Source organism: Oncorhynchus mykiss, chromosome 26 (assembly GCF_013265735.2).
Source record: "Oncorhynchus mykiss isolate Arlee chromosome 26, USDA_OmykA_1.1, whole genome shotgun sequence".
Lineage (NCBI taxonomy): Eukaryota > Metazoa > Chordata > Actinopteri > Salmoniformes > Salmonidae > Oncorhynchus > Oncorhynchus mykiss.
This window is the reverse complement of record NC_048590.1, coordinates 26,293,164-26,311,740: the sequence shown is the minus strand read 5'-3', so window position 1 is coordinate 26,311,740 and position 18,577 is coordinate 26,293,164. Positions and strand designations below refer to the sequence as shown.

Here is an 18,577-nt window from a genome sequence, read left to right as displayed (position 1 = left end):
TATATATATATATATATATATACAATTAAAAATAGAGGGGAATTTAATTTTGACATGAGGTAAGTAGAGAGCAAGTGGGCCTAAAATAGACCCACCTTTGGGAAGTATTTTTAATAACATGTTCGTTTAGATATTTGGTTTTAAATTCCTCCCATCTAAAAGAGATTCTTCAGTACTTTTGTAGCCAGTAGTTCTGAAAGTAGCATGCATGAGCCAAAAGTGTTTCCCGAAAATTGCATACTACATCGCATATTTGCAGATATGTGCACCACATCAGTGCTCTTTCTCGCTCTGCTTTGTGTGCATCTTGCTAGCTGTCACTCAAATGGAGAAAGGCTAAAGCTCGTTGGCTGAAACTCGAAATGCTAGGGGACGTGGGGGAAAATGTAGGGAAAATGGTGGCTAATTGAGGTAAGTAATAAAAAAAGTATCCACGAGTTCATCTGACTCTGGGGAAGTAGATAAAGGGCCTCATTGCCAGAATCCTGCCAGTATCCCTTTAATGACCAACCATCCTGCACACCAGAACAGTAAGTGGAAATTGAATTTTTGTTTACTTCTGGCTTCCCACAAACTGTTTTTGTGCAACCCAATACAATAGGGAGCAACACTAGTGTATGTAAATATACCCGCATTGCGAAAAGCACCTGTGTTGTAGCTATCTACAGTAGCTAGCCAATCTTGCAGTTTGTCCATGCAACTATGGGCCAGTCAAGCAAAGCTAGATTTCTGCTTAATCTATGCATGGTACGGCTAGCTTAGCCTATAACCAACTGTGTTCGTTTTCATTGTTTCATTGTGTGGCTTATTTATATTTTTAGCATATAGGATGGCAACTTCACCTAACTTCGACATGGCCTGTCAACCAAGCATGTATAACTCTGTCACCCAACCAGACTGGGGTTAAAATTATTTTACAATACATTTCGAAATAAGTATCCAGATAAACTTTACTTGAAATAAAAATACACTCTCATGCATTTAACCCAAGTATTTGAAAAATACTTTAAAATATAATTTATTTGTAACCATTCAAATACTCAAATAAAGGTACTTGTTTTGGGCTGTGTATTTGAAAATACTCAAATACAGGATGTGTATTTGAAAATACTCAAATACAGGATGTGTATTTGAAACTACTCAAATACAAAGAAAACAAGTATTTACATAACAAATACTCAAATACACATGCATTTGAACTTAGGTCTGCAACCTACTCTTACAAGTAAAAACAGAAACTGCACTAAACCATTTCTGTAGTAGTTCTTTATCCTAGGGAAAGTGATCGGAATGAATTGCGCAGCCCACAACAGTCATCTCAGGCCTTTTATCTGATCTTAATGCAACCCATTATAATGATGAAAGAATACAGTTTGCTCTGGTTCAACACCCTTTATATTGTTTATTTATTTTGGAACTAAATATATTGAAAAAGCAGAACTGTTAGATAGAGGAAATATTATTTCATGTACATATGGTTAGAACATTGCTAGATTTTATTAAACAGCTACAAGCAACCATACAAGTGGTGCAAAAGTCTTGAAATAACATGTTTTAATACTCCTATTGAGCAACATAAATGAAAGCAGTTCCAATATCAATTCATACAGAGTGGCAGATCTTTACTGAGAACTAAGCATCTCTGAGGATATAGTGGAGGGTTCTTGCTTAGTAACAGAGGCATGGTTGGCAATCACCTTGGGACTGTTACTTTCTTCTTTCTTATATTTGATCCCGAACAAGCTGCAGAACTTCATCAGCATCAGATCCACTATCTCCTCCTCCTCTGAGGGCTGTAAAAAAAAAGATCAGTCAAATCTGATTGGTCTGACAATGATACACCTACAGTAGCCAATGGCCACTGTTAAATGGTGGTGTTGATACTGTATTATTTAAGTGATAATGCCCTCGAAGCCGGTGTTTGGAGGATATATTGGCAGTCCTCCAAACACCGACTTCGGGTTACCAACATATTCAAATAATGATTGACATATTTGAATTAAAAACGTTATTTGGATTAATTTATTCATACTATTTCATCCTACCCTTGACGGCTAGTCGTTCAGTCTTTTTGTTCTGTATTTATGGACGCGACCCAGTCATACATTGTAAATGTTCCATTGCCATACTGGCTGGCAACGTTCTGATCCCTTGCTTGCTAGCTAGCCAACAATGGGTAACTTACATTCACAACAAAATGTGCAGCCAGAATAACGGCAAAGTAACTGCATTTGCATTTGTTTAAACTGTTTTCTAGTGATATTTATTGTGATTAATCCCCATAATGAGCTAATGAGGCACGATTTCGCTTGGCATAGAAAATGTGTTCACTTGTCAGGACACTGTTGTTCAGAGGAGCTAGCCAACAACTCAGCTAATCACTTCAAACTGAAGCTGGAAAGACTGCAAACTAGCTGCACTTAGTTTTGTTTAAGCTATTTTCAACTGACATTTCTTTGCGTTTATCCATAAAAATGACGGCAGCTGATTCATGATTTCGACTGGATGAGAAACGCAGCCTGCCTGTCTGTCTCGTCCCGACTCCTTCATTACCATGGAACAGCTGGAGATAGAATTTGAATATTGAAACAATGTTTAAAATGTTGGAGATGCAGACAGCAAGGTTTATACAAATCTCTGCTGTTGAAAACGAAATGTCAGTCTAAAAGAAATGTGAGATAATGTCTAGATGCTTTTTATAGTGGAGATCAAGTTTGTAAATTGCTTGGCTGGGCTGATGAGACAGTGGATTGCGCAGTCAGATGGAACAGAGTAAATACGTCATAGATTTAGTCAGTGGTAACTTGTGGAATCAGCTGGAATGCGGTTTTAACCAATCAGCATTCAGGATTAGACCCATCTGTTATATAAACACAGAATATTATATGATTATGATGCACAGTACCTTGTGATGCATTTGCTCTTGAGTGAACGCCACCAGGATGACTGAGATGAACAGGTTCAGAACCACAAAGGTCATGAATATAATGCAAGAGCCAATGAGGAACGCTCCAAGCACCGGGTTGTAATCAAGAACCTGGATTGGAAGGAGATACCAATCAAAGACCTGCCATCATGGCCATAGCTGTAATTTAGAGAGCTTTCCTTTACTAACCTCGTCATAGTTGAAGATGCCTAGTTGCAAGCTGACCATGGTCAGAGCAGAATCCAGGAGAGTCCTATATGAGTACAGCTTCCAGCCATACATCAGATTAGACTGCAGACAATGATCACATGCTAGATTTAGTGTTAAAGCGTAATGAATCATAACTCAGCTGTGAAAGATTCAGTTAAATTGAAGAGACATTTATCACAAAAGCAAGCACATCGCAATTTATTAGGAATACAGATGCATTGCTACAAGAGAATGCCAAATAGGAAAGTTGGAGAATGAAAAGTTTTCCAGGAAGACCCTTACAATCATAGAATAGGCCAGGAACATAATGGTGATGACCAGTATGAAGCCTGATATGTCAGTCCAGGCACGTTGCAGTGTGGCTGTGATCATGTGTAGCTTGGAGTTGAACCTCATCAGGTGCCACAGTTTGACTGTAGCCAGTAGCACCAGGAATGCAATCAGATACCCCAGCACTGCATCTGCTGTGGCTGTCTCATGGAAACTGGCAAACCTGGATAGAGAGGGGAGAAGTTGAACATCACACAGGAGCAACGGACCAACAATAGGGATAACAGACTAGCGAAAGAATCAAATCAAATCAAATTTATTTATATAGCCCTAAGTACATCAGCTGATATCTCAAAGTGCTGTACAGAAACCCAGCCTAAAACTGAAGAAGAACAGAAACTCATGATACCCAGTGTGAACTCACTGGTCTTTATGGTTGTGGTAGTACTCCATGTCCCGGTTCCCTAGCAGGCTCCTCTTAATGAAGACAGACAGTGCGCTCCAGCTCAGGAGGATGATGGCGAGCTCCAGCAGGTTCCACTTTGTCTTGAAGTAAGCCCACTTCTGCTGCTTCATCAGCTTTCCCTGTGAGGAGAGGAGAAGAGTTAGACTCAGGAGGAATTCCAGAACAATGGCACTAGACCATTGTGTCACAGATTTTATACGCTTTACATATAAGAAAGGTATTTAAATGAAGGCTTACCTGAACATACATGTAGTAGAAGATAAAGAGGAAATAGATGACCTCAGAGGCCATGACAAAGATGTGGAGTCCACCGGTGGACTGGTATAGTCGGACACTCTGCAGCTCACTGCGAAACTGGAACGCTCCTGAGAGAATAAGACAGGTGCTGACAATCTGAGTTTTGGATGCCTTTAAATACTTACTTTGTGCTGTATCATGGAGTGATATAACAACTGTCTCACCTACAGCTGTGGTCTCCAGCATGAGTGTGACAATGCAGAAGAGGTTGACATTGGCATTGTACACTGTGAACTCTACAAAGACTGCTCGGGTGAACATATCAAGCCAGGTGTTGTCAAACAGATACTGAAGGGTACTGCAGGGACAGAATACATGGATGAATAAAATACACCATTCGATACACTACAGCCTTTGGGGACCGGGGCACCAACCTCCATTATATAACATTATATACATTTGCTATGGCATGATAATTGTGATCAATTTGAAGCATTGGTAATTGTGAGCTTACCTGCTAGCATTCTGTGAGTCAGGGCCCAGGTCCACCACAAACCCCCCTCCCCTGTAGAGAACCACACTCCCCCAGATGGGTTGGGCTCTGAGTCGGGCCTGGGTTTGATACCGCCAGGGGCTGCGAAGGGTCTTTGAGGTGTTTTCACTCGCAGAGCGGTTCCAGCCTGGCCCATAGGAGCCCATGTCCTCCACCTCCCATGAGTATGGAGCATGGCAGTCAGGTACAGCCTGGCGCATGGAGCGGGCGATTCGGCAGGAATTCTTCTGCACCCTCACCTGGCGAAGACGGGCATTACCAACCAGTTTGGAGTTCCCATCTGTGATGAAACCTTCAACACACCATTTGCTTTTGTTGACATAGGATTCAATCTATACCTTTATTTAGAAAATTTTGGAGCGTCGTGTTTCTCAAAGAAATAAACATCCTCTTTAGAGAATCCTACCTGGGTACTCTCCGAAGAGGTTGCTGAGAAGAGAGGTATTTGCCCAGGTGAACACATTTCCGTGGCTCATACTGTCTGAGATCCCTTGGCTGAAGCTCTGCCGAATGTGCTGAATCAGGAAGTAAGCGTTAGGGTCCCGCTGACCATACGCCACAAGGAGCAACATCCACATGAACCCCATGTAGGCTGCAACAGAATCATAGGGCTTAAACATGTATGTTAACCAATAGGTGCAGTGAATGACAGTGCAGTGAACGAAAAAGTGGTTCCTCTTACTGAGAATCTCTTTGATGAGGGCGAAAACCTTCTGCTCCTTGATCATGTTGTTCCTCATCCTCTCGACGTCTGTGGGTGGCGGGGGCTGGTAGAAGCTACATGTGCTATCCCTCCTGACAGCCCAGACTACATCAGGGTCATCTGTGGACCAGATTGTGTCATCTTACACGGCTTAATGTTGTAAAAGTCTAGCTAATGTACAAGTAAACAGAATTTCCCCAAAACTGTAAATAAGGAAAACAAAGAACCTGGGTTTCTGAGTGCCCCCTCAATTTTTGGATCCCCATACTCCTCCTGATCAACTTTCTTCAGAACGAGAGCAAAGAAGGCTGCAAAACCTAGCACCTGTGATAGGAAATCCACAAAGTTATACCCAGATTACAGATACATGCTGCAGGGCATTTTAAATTGAAATGAGAAAGTTCTAATCTAATGTTTCTCACTTTCAGCGGCTGAATGATTAAGAGGCTCTGAAAGAAAGAAACGACCATGGAGATGAGCCAGCTTATAGAGCGGTCCTTCCCATAGGTCAGCCCATACATCATGGTGAAGTATCCTGATACTCCGCTGGTGGCTACCACCAGTATCCAGCCAATAAACACAAACCACCAGGGCAGCCCGTCTTGACAGCACTTTTTACTGCCACTGTCCCCATCACTACTCTCAGCTTGGCCCGGGCTTTGAGCCAGGTCATCCCCTGCCAGGCTGGAAGACTCTAGCAATCCCTTCATGCCCTGGACCTGCTGCACTGCCCGGCAGTAGCTGTCTGGGTTGGGGAAGCGAGAAGGTCCCAGTAGGCTCAGCTCCTTCTCTACATGGCGTAGCTGCCTGTACAGATACTGGCTGTTGGTGCTCCTTTTCTGTCTCCCATCCCCAGTCTTCTCAGGGCTCCCACACATGCTGGTCTCTGAAAGCAGAGGGACATAGGAAATATATGGGTCAGACAGAGTTTAACATCTTCAACCAATACTGATGATCATCATTGTAGGATCTGGAGGCTCGGGCTGTACCTTGCAGATTGGTTACCCCTAGTGAGAGAATGAGCGATCCCTCTTTCTTGGAGGCATCAGTGTAGAACTCTCCACTGGCTCGGTTCTGCTGCCGGATGATGTCCTCCACCAGAGAGAGCAGATTGTTGATATCAGTCTGTGGTCCAGACTTCATCTCTAACTCCAGGCGTGGAATGGGGCTCTTCATAGCCTTGGAGAGTGACTGAGCAATCTTCTTTATGTCCTGCGAGAATACAGTACATTAACAGCCTTGCTAATGTGGAGAGAATACAGAATAAAGACAGTCAGGAAGAGATCAAACTTACAACTGTCTACTTACAAATCATAGCTGACATACAGTATCTAAAATGAGATTTTATGGTAGGGACTGTTGGCTTCAATTGGAATATTAATATATTGACATAGTTTACCTTGATGACTGTGTCTGGTGTGAGTTCTCTGTCCCTCTGTGGGGAGGGGGGCTGTGAGTGAGTCACTCTGCCAGTCTTCCCCTGCTTGGACACCTCTGCCTTGGGCTTTCCAGGCTTCGTCTCTCGGGGGCGGGTGTTTCTGAAGATACTCACAATGAGGAGATTAATTGGAAACATTATGATTGAACTCTGAACTCCAATCATCAGCTGCTGCCAGGTGAACTCGATATGACCTACAGGAGTAGAAAAAGAAAGAAGAACCAGTTATTGTTCTGAAAACCTACCATTTCCAAATGCCACCAATACTGTGCAGGTGTCCATACCCAGGTCCATGGTCTGCTCAGAGGGGTCGGTGGGGATGCCCCAGAACATGATGCTGGTCAGCATGGTGCACAGCAGCAGAGAGAAACAGCAGGAGACTCGCTGGACACATGTGAAGGTGCTCGTTGGAGGCCGGCTGATCACAGAAAACCAGATGTGGCCATCACGGAAATCCTTTGCCGTCCTCATGAAGAACATATTGCTGCAGAATATACGGTATAGGAAGCTTGTACCATAATGGACAATTAGATTTGTATTAATATTTTACCATTCCAAGGTGCATTCAAGTTCCTTCTCACCTGAATTTCTTCAAATCCATCTCCGTGGCTACAGGGAAAACTTTATCCAGAGTGCACTCACTCATATCTATGGTCAGCCATGAGTTACACAGGAAGTGCCACTTCTGTCCTGTCTCTACATCTTGCACCATAACTTTGTTTATGTACCTGCAAGAAAACTCTTATTGTCAACTAGACCTACATCTTCACTTCAAAGTTCAACTTTGGTCATAGATTTTTCCCCTCCTCCCCCTTTCCTACCAGGCTGGGTGCCCCCCTGAGTTGTCGTGCCACAGCCTGATGCTCTGCAGCTCCCCCAGAGAGAAGGGTGTGGTCAACAGGAACATATCCACTGCACCCCTCTCAAACACAGGCTTGTCAGGGTCAGTGAGGTGGTGTGGCTCACTCTCTCCTTGCATGCCCAGCAGAGTCACAGTAACCTGCAGCATCAACACAGGGTCAGGGTGACTGAGTGTGGTTTTATCAGAGAACAGAATATGATGTCCTGCAGCAGTGGGAACTGTTGGTACCGACCTGAGAGGAGGTGGAAGCACCACGCCGATGCCCAGTGCTAATATTCAGCATGTAACGGTATTCAGCCAAGGGGTCATTATCTTCCAACAATGTCACCTTCACCTATAAGAAGTAACACTTGAAGGTAAAACTCTGCATCAACAGCAAAGATGATAAAATGGTAGCAGTGGTTTTTCAAGTCAGACCTTGGCTGTGTCCTGGATGTCCTTCCTGCGTGCCCATATGACCACCAATACGTAAGCAACAAAGATGGAACCAATAAAGCACACCACCACAGGATTTTGGGCGAAGGTGCCAAAGAGCTCAGCCGTACGTGACACGTCTACGAGGTTGGGCATGACGAAGAAAGAGTTCCCGAAGAAGGTCAAGTGCGTACATAAGCACTGGGTGGCCAATAGCGTGGTTAAAGGACCAACCTAAGGAGATCACAGTTGGTTTATGTATTTCATTATGGCCTGGTCTAGGATTGCAGGGATGCTGCAATGTGCCTTTGTTTTATCATAAGGTGTTGTGTTGTGTAGTACTTGTTTAACTCACCCTGCAGCCATCTTCACTCCAGGTGGATAAGGTTTCATTCCAATATTTGCACTGAGCAGCAATGGAGGTGACAGTCACAGTGGCATTGACGGATTTAACCCCTGCTTCCACAATGGGCCTCACAACAAGGTAATGCACTCCAACTTTTCCTGTCAAATCTTTGGGACCCAGGACCCAGGTGTATTTCTCCTCTGTACCCAAAACACACACACAGTTTCTAAACGTGAAATGCTTTCCGTTCACCATGCTTCACAATTCTTATGTCTACGTGACTCATGTACGTTCAGGAGGTACATCACCTTGCGTGTTGCTCTGGTGAGGCATCTGAGTCTTGGCTATGTATTGTTTATCGTTTGGGTAGTCTTTATACCCCAGGAACAGTTGAAAGGTTATGTTCTTCGATGGCTTTATCTTCAGCACCAGTGTTACATCAGGTGAAGGGACGTCGACCATCAGTGTGCTGTAGTTTCCCAAGTACAGTATTGTGCTGTTTGCTTGCACTCCTTCAGGCCTTGGCAAGAAGATCTGAGCATCAAAGAAGAGATTATGTTTTTCAAAGAAGAGATAATGGGTATATAATTTATTATATACAGCAGGATGTCATTCGCCACTGATATCTGATCCAGGATCTGCAATCTTATATCTTTAATTTAATATGGTATTATTAAGGCAACAGTAGAGTTGTTCCACTCTCAAATGACATAGAATATGAAGGGGTTTGCAGCACTCTGACCTCAATCTCCTCAGATAGGTTCTCTATGGGGATGACAGAACCATTTCCTCTTGTCAGGGAGACAGATCCCACAGTGCCGGTAATGTTGTTCTCCTCGCTCCATGAAAATGGGTTCTTCTTGAAACTTAGCATCTGTAACAAATAGGAAATCGTGAATCAAGAGAGAGGGTTTAAAAACCATACCTAATTATTCATCAACAAAACTAACAGGTACAAAAAGACATATCTCTCTTCACAATGAAAATACCTTTCATGCATACTGACTCATGATAATACATACATACAGTATATAGTCCCACATGCACACTTACTCTCACATCCACTGGTTCATCTGGAGAAAGGACATCAGCACCCAGGGGAGGGAAGGAAAAGCTTGCAGAGGAGCTATCTGGGATGTTTATAGACTGCATCTGAATAGTTTCTGTTGACACTCTGAGAGGGCATGATATGCTGTCACTCAATATTGAGGCTATATAACAGTTGCAATGTCTTGCAGACATTGCATTGTAACAGCAATGAAAATATGTCTGATGTGGTACAATCGTTGCTTTTTAAAACTACAGTTCCTTTTCTTATGTCCTCTGCCCACATTCTTCTTACCTGTTCACAAACACAGTTATCTGAGAGCTGTTGACAATCACAGGAGCTTCATCAACCTTCTTCCAATTCAACAGTGCACTCTGCACATTGTCCATGCCCTTGAGAAGTAAATCAGAGACTTCCTTCTGTGAAAGACAAACTGTTCAGTAAGGATGCTTCATTACTGTCATTAGACTAAGTGAAGGTAAATATGTGCTCACGTTTGAGGAAACATCCAGGATATTGCTGGCTGCCTCTACAATTGGTGTAGCTGCCTGCACCATCTCCTCTTCTCCACCATGCTCACTGACGTTCATGAAGAGGAGGGAAGAGCTGAGGTTTGCCACCAGGAAGCTAGCTTCAAGCTGGAAAAAATAGACCATCTGAAATGAAGTCTTTATTCTGGGCACATTTTGACCAATAGGCCTATGTGTTGGGGGGCTAGGTCTATCCAAGTGTACCTGAGCATCAGGACTAAGCTCATCACCCCTCTTGGTGAGTCCTGCCACAGCTCTGGCCGTCAGCTGCACTTTATGAGGAGTGCTGCTGGAGCTGTTCTCCAGTGCTTCAGTTATATTCATCAGCATCTGTTCTCGCAGCTTAAGGAGACACACCAACATTGAAGAATGATGTTTAAAGCCCTTAACCTGGACCTTTTACATGTACGCCAATTGCACAATCTCCATCTGGATTATTCAATCAAGATACCTCACAAACATCTGTCTTGTAAACTCAACGAAAACATACCACTATCTTTGTCTTAAAGTTCATATTCATTTAGTATCCCCCCCCCCCCCACACACACACACTCCTTATACCTTCATCCTGTCATTCTTTTCCTCACTGGAGCCTTTATTCAGTATGTCCGACACAGACTTGAACATCTGTCCAAGGGTCTCTCCAGAGAGCATCCCCTGCTGCCCTAGATTAGCCACTGTGCACGCCACTGCAGATTGGAGCTCCTGCACTGAAGTTCCGGACTTGGCTGGCCGCACCTTGGGGGATAACAACTAAATGAGTGCTCCAATTACTAAATGGATGTGAACTATGGAGATGAAAGGCAAGTCAGAGCCCATACATGAAATTATATCATTTATTTATTTTGTTTGGTAATAACAAACCTCAGTGTTGATTGTGGTACTTCCACGTGTCTTTGTGTTCAATTCTGTAACAGTCACCTCTACCGACAGCATGTAGTTGCTGCTTATCTCCCCAACAGGTAGAAAGATTAACGTTACTTTATTTACAGAACTGCAGCGCAGATGTTTACCTGAAAGATAAAGAAGAAAAACTATCTGATTATATATATATTTTTTTTTTTACTAAATCAATATGGCATTTTTATCTTAATCTGGCTCTGGTGCTAAACTTCTTTGATGGGAGAAGGTTTCCTGAAATATACAACACTGGCAAAGAGGGATACTCACCTTGGTCAGTTTTAAAACAATATTGGCAGCCGTTTGTGCAGGATGTAGGTGTTGTACAGGTGATATTGAAAGGATCCAGAACGGTGCCATTCGGAGGGTAAATACTACATGAAGGGGGACTTAAGGTGATAGTCGGAGCAGAGGTTACAGGTGGCGTAGTATCAGCAGGTGCAGGAGTCGTAACACCTGGTATCTGAATGGTGTACCTGGCATATTCAAAAGTTTCCTTATCTAAAGAACGGTGATATAAAAGGATATTTATCTTATTTCCACTCGTGAACATGTTACATTAGGTCCATACTTTCTGAGGATGAATCAATCCCAAATATGCTCCTATAAATATCTCCAACAAAAATGGGGATGTCTAATTGATCAGTCGGGAAATGTCTAAATATGACAATTTGTTGACTTTTTTTCTGTCGATATGCTAAAGAACAGTTTGATGCAAGTTCAACATATCTGAAGGACATCCTGTTATCAACTGAGTTAACCAAACATTTAGCCTGTACTTATAGTGTTTTTGGAATTGAATAGAAGGAATAGATACTCACCATAAACTACCACATGGAGATTCTGAAGCCTATCTGAAGCTTCTTTCAGGTAGTTTTTGTTCACTTTGTACTCTTTCTGACCATCTTGATCTTTTCTTTCCGTAAGTGGCTTTTTCCCTGCGTTGTTGTAACAGTTTTGCAGGGCACCCTAGAAGACCACAGAATTCAAAATGTTGTCCTCATGTACGCTGAACTCTGGCTATTGTATAGTCCATCACATGAAGTCCACAAATAATGTGTTTATGCATCAACTTGTTTTATTTATCTAGAATATGTCAACTCCAAATTAGACAGCATGGGTTAGTCAATAAATTGATTCATGCACTCCAATAAAACTCATTCACACATGAAAACAAACATTTCTCTACATCCACAATAAAATCTTCTAAACACGTGTATGTGACAAATAAAATTTGATTTGAAACCAATAAAACACACTTACTGTTGAAGGTCTTGGGTCCTCAATTTGCCAAATTACTTTTGGGCAACTGGAGTTACAGTCCAAATTTAATTTGACATCTTTTTTTACATCCACTATATTACAATTATCCTGGCAACTGAAAGAATATGGGAACGTTTTTAGCATAAAATAGACCTTAAAAACATTGAATTCACATTTTGTAACATAGTAACTTGATTATTGCTTCGTAAATAGAATGGAGTTCAGCAGTTATTGTTATCATACAAATGGAAATAGGAACAGTGTTGTACCAGAAACAGTTTACCTTTGTAATAACAAAGCAATACATACATTATTATGTCATTATTGGGCAACTAATGCAACATTAGTATTACAGTAATTACAGCATGCTCCATAGGCATGAGAGCAACTCATGTTAAATGTGACCAATTTACTTCTGAATTTGAATTAAATCAGTCAATTAACATGCTAATGTCATAACCCTGCTGTACACTTAAGGATTACAAATATGTCAATAGTTTAAGCTAAATCATTTCTAACCCAATTCATTCCAGATATTTAGTATCATTCTGTATGGCCACCTAGGCCAGTCCAAAAGCCTTATGATGTCCAACATACATGTAACTGCCAAAAGAAAGGAAACACTTGATTAAATGAGGGGTACAAAGTATATTGAAAGCCAGTCCTTCCACACAGGTGTTGTTCCTGAGTTAATTATGCAATTATTATTATTATTCCCTCATACTTAGGGTCATGTATAAAAATGCCCAGTTATTATTATTATTATTATTATTATTATTTTGGCTACCATGGCTGGATGAAGAAATGTCAGTGAGGGCTCTCAAAGGAGCATAGGGGGTTTAAGGTGTGTGTGTGTGTGTTTGTCTCAGTCACCAGATTGCAACACAATTGCAGACTTATTGGAGATTCTGGAGTGGTGCATGAGACAGAGTTTTTCACCAGCATCAACAAAACACTAACTTATGGAATTTCTAGAGGAAGCTTAGTGTCACCTCCCTCCAACAGAGATCCAGGCACTTGTAGAATCTATGCAAGGTGCACTGAAACCGTTCTGGGGGCCCAACACCCTATTAAGACACTTTATGTTGGTGTTTCCTTTATTTTGGCAGTTACCTGTACTTCTCTGAGGATGATTATGACGATGATACTAGAATTATTAATAGGCTTCTAGGATATTTAAATAGCAATTTTTATAATATTGTCATTGACTGTTTTTATAATGACACTGATGGGAGTTATCATGTCATGAAATAAAATAGCAAGACTTTGTTAATTATATTAACTTCACTATTTGAAGTGTATCCCCATATTACCAAATTCTAAAGTTGGCGAAGTTTGTTGGAGTAACCGTGATGCATTGGGATGTTGAAATCAAGTCGACCCATTTCCCATCGGCACTCCATTTTTTCACAGAAAAAGTGTATTCAAAAAACTCAAATGGGTTTGGAAGACAGTCTTTTTCAACCAAACGAGTCGTGTCTGTTGTTTTATCCTTGCATTTCCCTTTACAGTCTTCTTCTATTGGAATTGGAAAGGGAAAAAGGTTAGAAAACATCACCATAAGGCCATGCTGTAAAAAGATGACAGACACAACACTGAGTAAACAGAGGGGAAAAAACGATTGAGATTGTTACGGAAAATGGAAGTTATAAAACAAAGTTTACAGTCATTGTTTTTCATTTCATTCATATACTGTAATAGGGTGAGGTGAGAGGGTTCTCTTCAACAGCCCTGTGGCTTCAAGGCCTTAACTGGTACTTACTGCATTCCCATTCAAATTTGCTCTGCTTTCCATTAGATAGTCCTCCTAAGCCAGTTACCTCAAGTTTGACGCTTTCAGTGTCTTGACTGGCAGTTTCTGGAATGGCAGTGATTCTCAAGGTATAGGCTCGGCGAACTCTCATACGCTTTTCTGTCTGGGGATGAAAACAAATATGTGAAGAAAAACTGCAGGAAAATAATTACCTTCACATTAGTGAAAAAGGTGCTACCTGTTTAAGGTTAAAGAGAAATATATACATTTTTTGTAATTCTTAGCTATTTGACATACTGTGTTTGCATAGCCATTCTGCCTGAGGTCTGAACTGTTGTGACAAACAACTGTTGTGTTCCCCACATCCACATCCATGTGTGAGAAGACATTCCAGGCCCTGACTTTCACTTGCAAAAATCCTGTAACAAAACAGCTTATATGAATAATATAAACAAGAGTATTATAAAGAATTTTAAAAAAGGTCTCTTCATCAGTCTCTGTTTTAATCTCTGAGTAAGGTTTGTTGGATGACAGTTTGAGTAGATAGGTTAGGTACCTTGGATAGTGGTTGAGATATTATAAACCTGCATGCTTCTGTTTTGCATGTCTCTGGTCTCAGAGATGCTGTCGTTGGCTCCAGACACCTGGAAGAGAAGCTGCACCGGGGCTCCCCGGTCTAGGGAGACACTAACATAGAGGTCTGAGTCTGGACACTCCCCCTCCTCAGCCATCACTGATCCCAGCAGGCCCTCCACAGGCTCCAGCAGACACACCTGCAGCTCAGTGGACACGCCCAAGAACGAGACCCCGTTAGAGGCATGCAGGGTCAGCTGGTGGCAGCCAGAACCCAGCTGTTGCTCCACCTCTGGTCCCACTGTGATGTTGTGGGGGACAATTCCTCTGACTGCTGATGAATTGGCCACCAACATCTCACCACTGTGGAGTTTGTAGATCACATTCGTACCTGTAGATAGCAAAGTTGTCTCACTCTACCAAGATTTGTACTCGGAAATGTAAGACCAGATACTTTTATTTCGGCTCATGTTGGTTTTACTTACCAGCTTCTACTTCTACCTGGATTTGAAGGGGGCTTCCGTACAGGGCCTTGCAGTTTGCACCATCTATTGATTGGTTCATGCTATAGCACTTAATGACGCCAAACTCCCCGATGGGCTCCTGAAGGATGACGTTTTTCTGGACTGTGGACCAGAGACACAGCTGGGTGATGAATATGACTGTGTGTGCTGGGTGCTAGTCTCTGCTCTAGCTTGCCAATGTGTTCAAATATAAGAACTGAAATGTACCAAACTAGAACAAAGTTAATGGCCTACTTGGGTATTTTTGTCTAGTTTAATTTGAAATGCATCACATTGCATTCTGCATTTGAATTGAATATACTGTATTCTCATGTGTGTTGCTGTATTATTAGAATATGCCTGAGGGACAACTAAAGTTGACTGGCTGATGATGCTGTGCCATTTTTCACATAGTGGTCGACTAAAGATTGGTTGTTGTGTAATCCAACTGATAAGAGGGAGAGAGATTGGAATCAAGCAGAGAAGCATGTAGTACAGGTACTGTCTGAAGGCCACACAGCAACCACTGCTTCCTATATACTGAGGGAGAGGAAAATCACTTTACATAGTACATACTGTAACAGAGTGGGATAAGCTGTGTAGATAATAAGGGGCATATACTGTAGGCCTGTTTTTGTCACTACAGAAAGTGCTACTAACGACGTAAATTATATGAAATTGTCATTATCGTTCACCTCATTAGGCTGTCTTCCTTTTTAGAATTGAGTTGTACAAAAGCCATTACATTTATGGGAGGGGTATCAGTACACATGGTTTAGATAGAGGATCATTATTACAATGCCTACTCTGAATGTCTGCCATTCATGCATGAAACACTAGCTCAGGAGGACAAACAGTGCAATACGTTAAATGCAAAGGTCAATATTTACTACCTTGTATTTCTATTTATTTGTATTGTTTTTACAACCAAAGCATGTGATTTCACTATATTCAGGCTATAGTCAGTGGCTTTGCTTTTATTCGGCTACTGTGGTTTCCCGTGCGATAAAGACATCTTTTATGTTGATTATACAATAGCTCCTTCCTCAAGTGGAATTTTGTTCTCGTGCATTTCCCTCCTTTGCTGCAGCTGTGTTTGTTTTACAATAATAACAGTTCTATCCAGCTGCTCTCCTCGCTCTCTGCCTCACAAACACACACACGCATCAAATACAAACCAAATTGGCAGATGAAGTGCAGCTCCTGGCTACAGTTGCTTGTTGCCTCCCACTGAAACCCTGAGCTCCTCAGTATGTGACCACAGCCAGCCCCTGGATCAGGGTCGTTCACCCAGTTAGAGTAGCTGACATCAGAGCCATCAAGCCAGGAGAGAGGACCTGAGGATTTACAGCACAAACACCAATGAAAGTATTATATTCTATATACACTGTGGGTACAAAACATTAGGAACACCTGCTCTTCAAAGGAGAGGAAATAAAGTATTATTTTCCCACAATATTAGATGTCCCATCTGTTCGACCTGACATGCTTACTGTGTACTATCTAGTTAATTTAATAAATACTATGATAGCTTGTGTTCTCATGAGGAATGTCAGAGGCATTAATAAAATATGTAAAGGAGCAGGAAGGAAAGGAAACAGCGCTATTAGGTGATACAGTTTGGTCCTTTGTGTGGGGAATTTAAAAGACTGCTTTAATTCAACGGACTGGACAGCAAAACCTATTGAATGACAGATGTACCTCATTAGCTGCTAAAAGGATATATCTAAATGTGGCATGGTCTCCTAGCAATGGTGCGAGATGAACACATTATAAATCTCCCAGCAAGAGGCCAGCTGATGTGAGAGTCAACAAGCCCAGCATCTTAGTCTTAGGTTGGGAGACCAGTGGAAATGTAACGGTTATCTGTACAATATCTGCTCAAATGAATACAATGCACTCTACTCCCACCCTTTGAGATCCTTTGGATGATCAAAGGATCTAATGCATTAGTGTCATCAAATAATGCCCACTTTAGTTGCCTGGGCTGCTCTCTTACCTTCAGCAACAGCAGAGTCCAGTGTTAGGTTTGGGGAGGCAGGTGCTAAACCCAGCCACCAGTCCTGCTCTGGCTGCAGGTGCTTCTGTAGGAACTGCTGTGTATCAATATTTAGAATGAAGGCCAGGTGTCCACCACCCCGCTCACACCAGCCCTGTCCACTGAGGAAGGAACGCGGTAGAGCCACAAACTCATAACAGGAGCCGTCAAAACCCTCTTGGTACTCTGGGCAGGATAGAGGTGCCATCTCATCCTCTGCACAAGACAGGCTTAAGAGGAGAGCCATCAAGAGCAATACAGAGAGATTAGTGCTGTCCATCTTCACCCCTTCACCTGTGCACTATTACAGGCAGCCTGATGACATGCTGTCTTTTAAAGGGGCCTGACATTACAGAATAACCTGTTATGGCTGACTGCACTTTCTTTGTGAAGTTCTAATGGACATAATCCTTGTGTACAGACCACAGGGATATAGTGAATGGTCTACAATAAGGTCCTCAGGGAAGGACCCTGTGTCAACAGTAATAATGGGTGCCTCTGAAGGCTACCATTGATGTAACACACTGCAGCTTGCAGGTGTAGATCAACTTTATACAGGTTTGGCAGCAACAAACCAATGACCCAGATAAAGACCATCAGAGTTATAAAAGTCCAAAAATACAGAGACTCTTTGTATTTATACCACATATTAAACTTTACAGGGTCAAGAATTTTGTTGATTAACATTGGTACTGCTGTGAACTGTCAGAGGACTTTTAAATCGACCACTGACCCAGACAGTGGCCTTGTCTCCTGATAGTCATGTCCAACTCTTCTGGACTTTTGACATCCTTAGTTGTAAAGGAAAATGCATTTGTTCATGTGGTGAACTCGACAAGTCTGCTGTCTGTTTTGACTAATAAGAACATGTCTCTTTTAAGGAGCTGCATGTGAGTCGGTATCATGTCATTTGGTGTTTATTCAGTTTTAGCTCCCTTGTTTCTATTGTGTATGAAAATGTAATCTAATGATAGAATGTTGGCGTTTATGGGACTTTAGACCAGCGCTTCCCAAACTCGGTCCTGGGGCCCCCCTGGGTGTAAGTTTTGGATTTTTCCCTAACAATACTCAGCTAATTCAAATAATCAAAGCTTGATGATGAGTTGGTTGTTTGATTCAGCTGTGTAGTGGTAGGGCAAAAAACAAAACGTGCCCCCATGGGGGCCCCAGGACCGAGTTTGGGAAGCATTGCTCTAGACCAGCTGTACTATGTGGTAATCAGTGACAGTAGAATTGACCTCTGTAAAACCATAAACACATATAGCTAAGTATGTGCACAGATAAAGGCAAATAAACTTAGGTCCAAAGTATAGGCCTGCTCTACATTTTCTAATTGACTAAAGAGAATCCAGGCCATGGTGGATGAATGCATTTTCCATTTGGATACATTTTAAAAACTTCAAGGAGTTTGTGGGATTAAACTCAAGTTGCCTTACATCATGTCAACATGATAGGCTACAATAATTGCACTGAGATAATAACAGAACATATTAAATGTGTTATTCCCAGATGCCTGAATGTGTGTGGCCTTATCGTGTGTTTAA

General features: G+C 42.0%; 1 protein-coding gene across 1 annotated transcript; it reads right to left on the bottom strand.

Annotated features, from left to right (window-relative positions):
• Positions 1 to 1,095: 1,095 nt before the first annotated feature.
• On the bottom strand, positions 1,096 to 17,635 carry LOC110506096 (polycystic kidney disease protein 1-like 2). The gene is given in 35 exon segments (XM_036964559.1): positions 1,096 to 1,793; positions 2,906 to 3,037; positions 3,116 to 3,217; positions 3,419 to 3,629; positions 3,831 to 3,991; positions 4,110 to 4,237; positions 4,334 to 4,467; positions 4,624 to 4,954; positions 5,069 to 5,254; positions 5,345 to 5,485; positions 5,593 to 5,689; positions 5,788 to 6,251; positions 6,355 to 6,577; positions 6,765 to 6,997; positions 7,088 to 7,287; positions 7,385 to 7,531; positions 7,625 to 7,803; positions 7,898 to 7,999; positions 8,083 to 8,313; positions 8,435 to 8,625; positions 8,734 to 8,959; positions 9,168 to 9,299; positions 9,479 to 9,599; positions 9,768 to 10,111; positions 10,208 to 10,345; positions 10,565 to 10,741; positions 10,868 to 11,016; positions 11,174 to 11,454; positions 13,480 to 13,684; positions 13,929 to 14,082; positions 14,217 to 14,338; positions 14,476 to 14,883; positions 14,978 to 15,118; positions 16,174 to 16,332; positions 16,995 to 17,635. Coding segments are annotated over 35 exon segments (6,840 nt in total). The 5' UTR covers positions 17,314 to 17,635; the 3' UTR covers positions 1,096 to 1,622.
• Between the last annotated feature and the right edge of the window lie 942 nt (positions 17,636 to 18,577).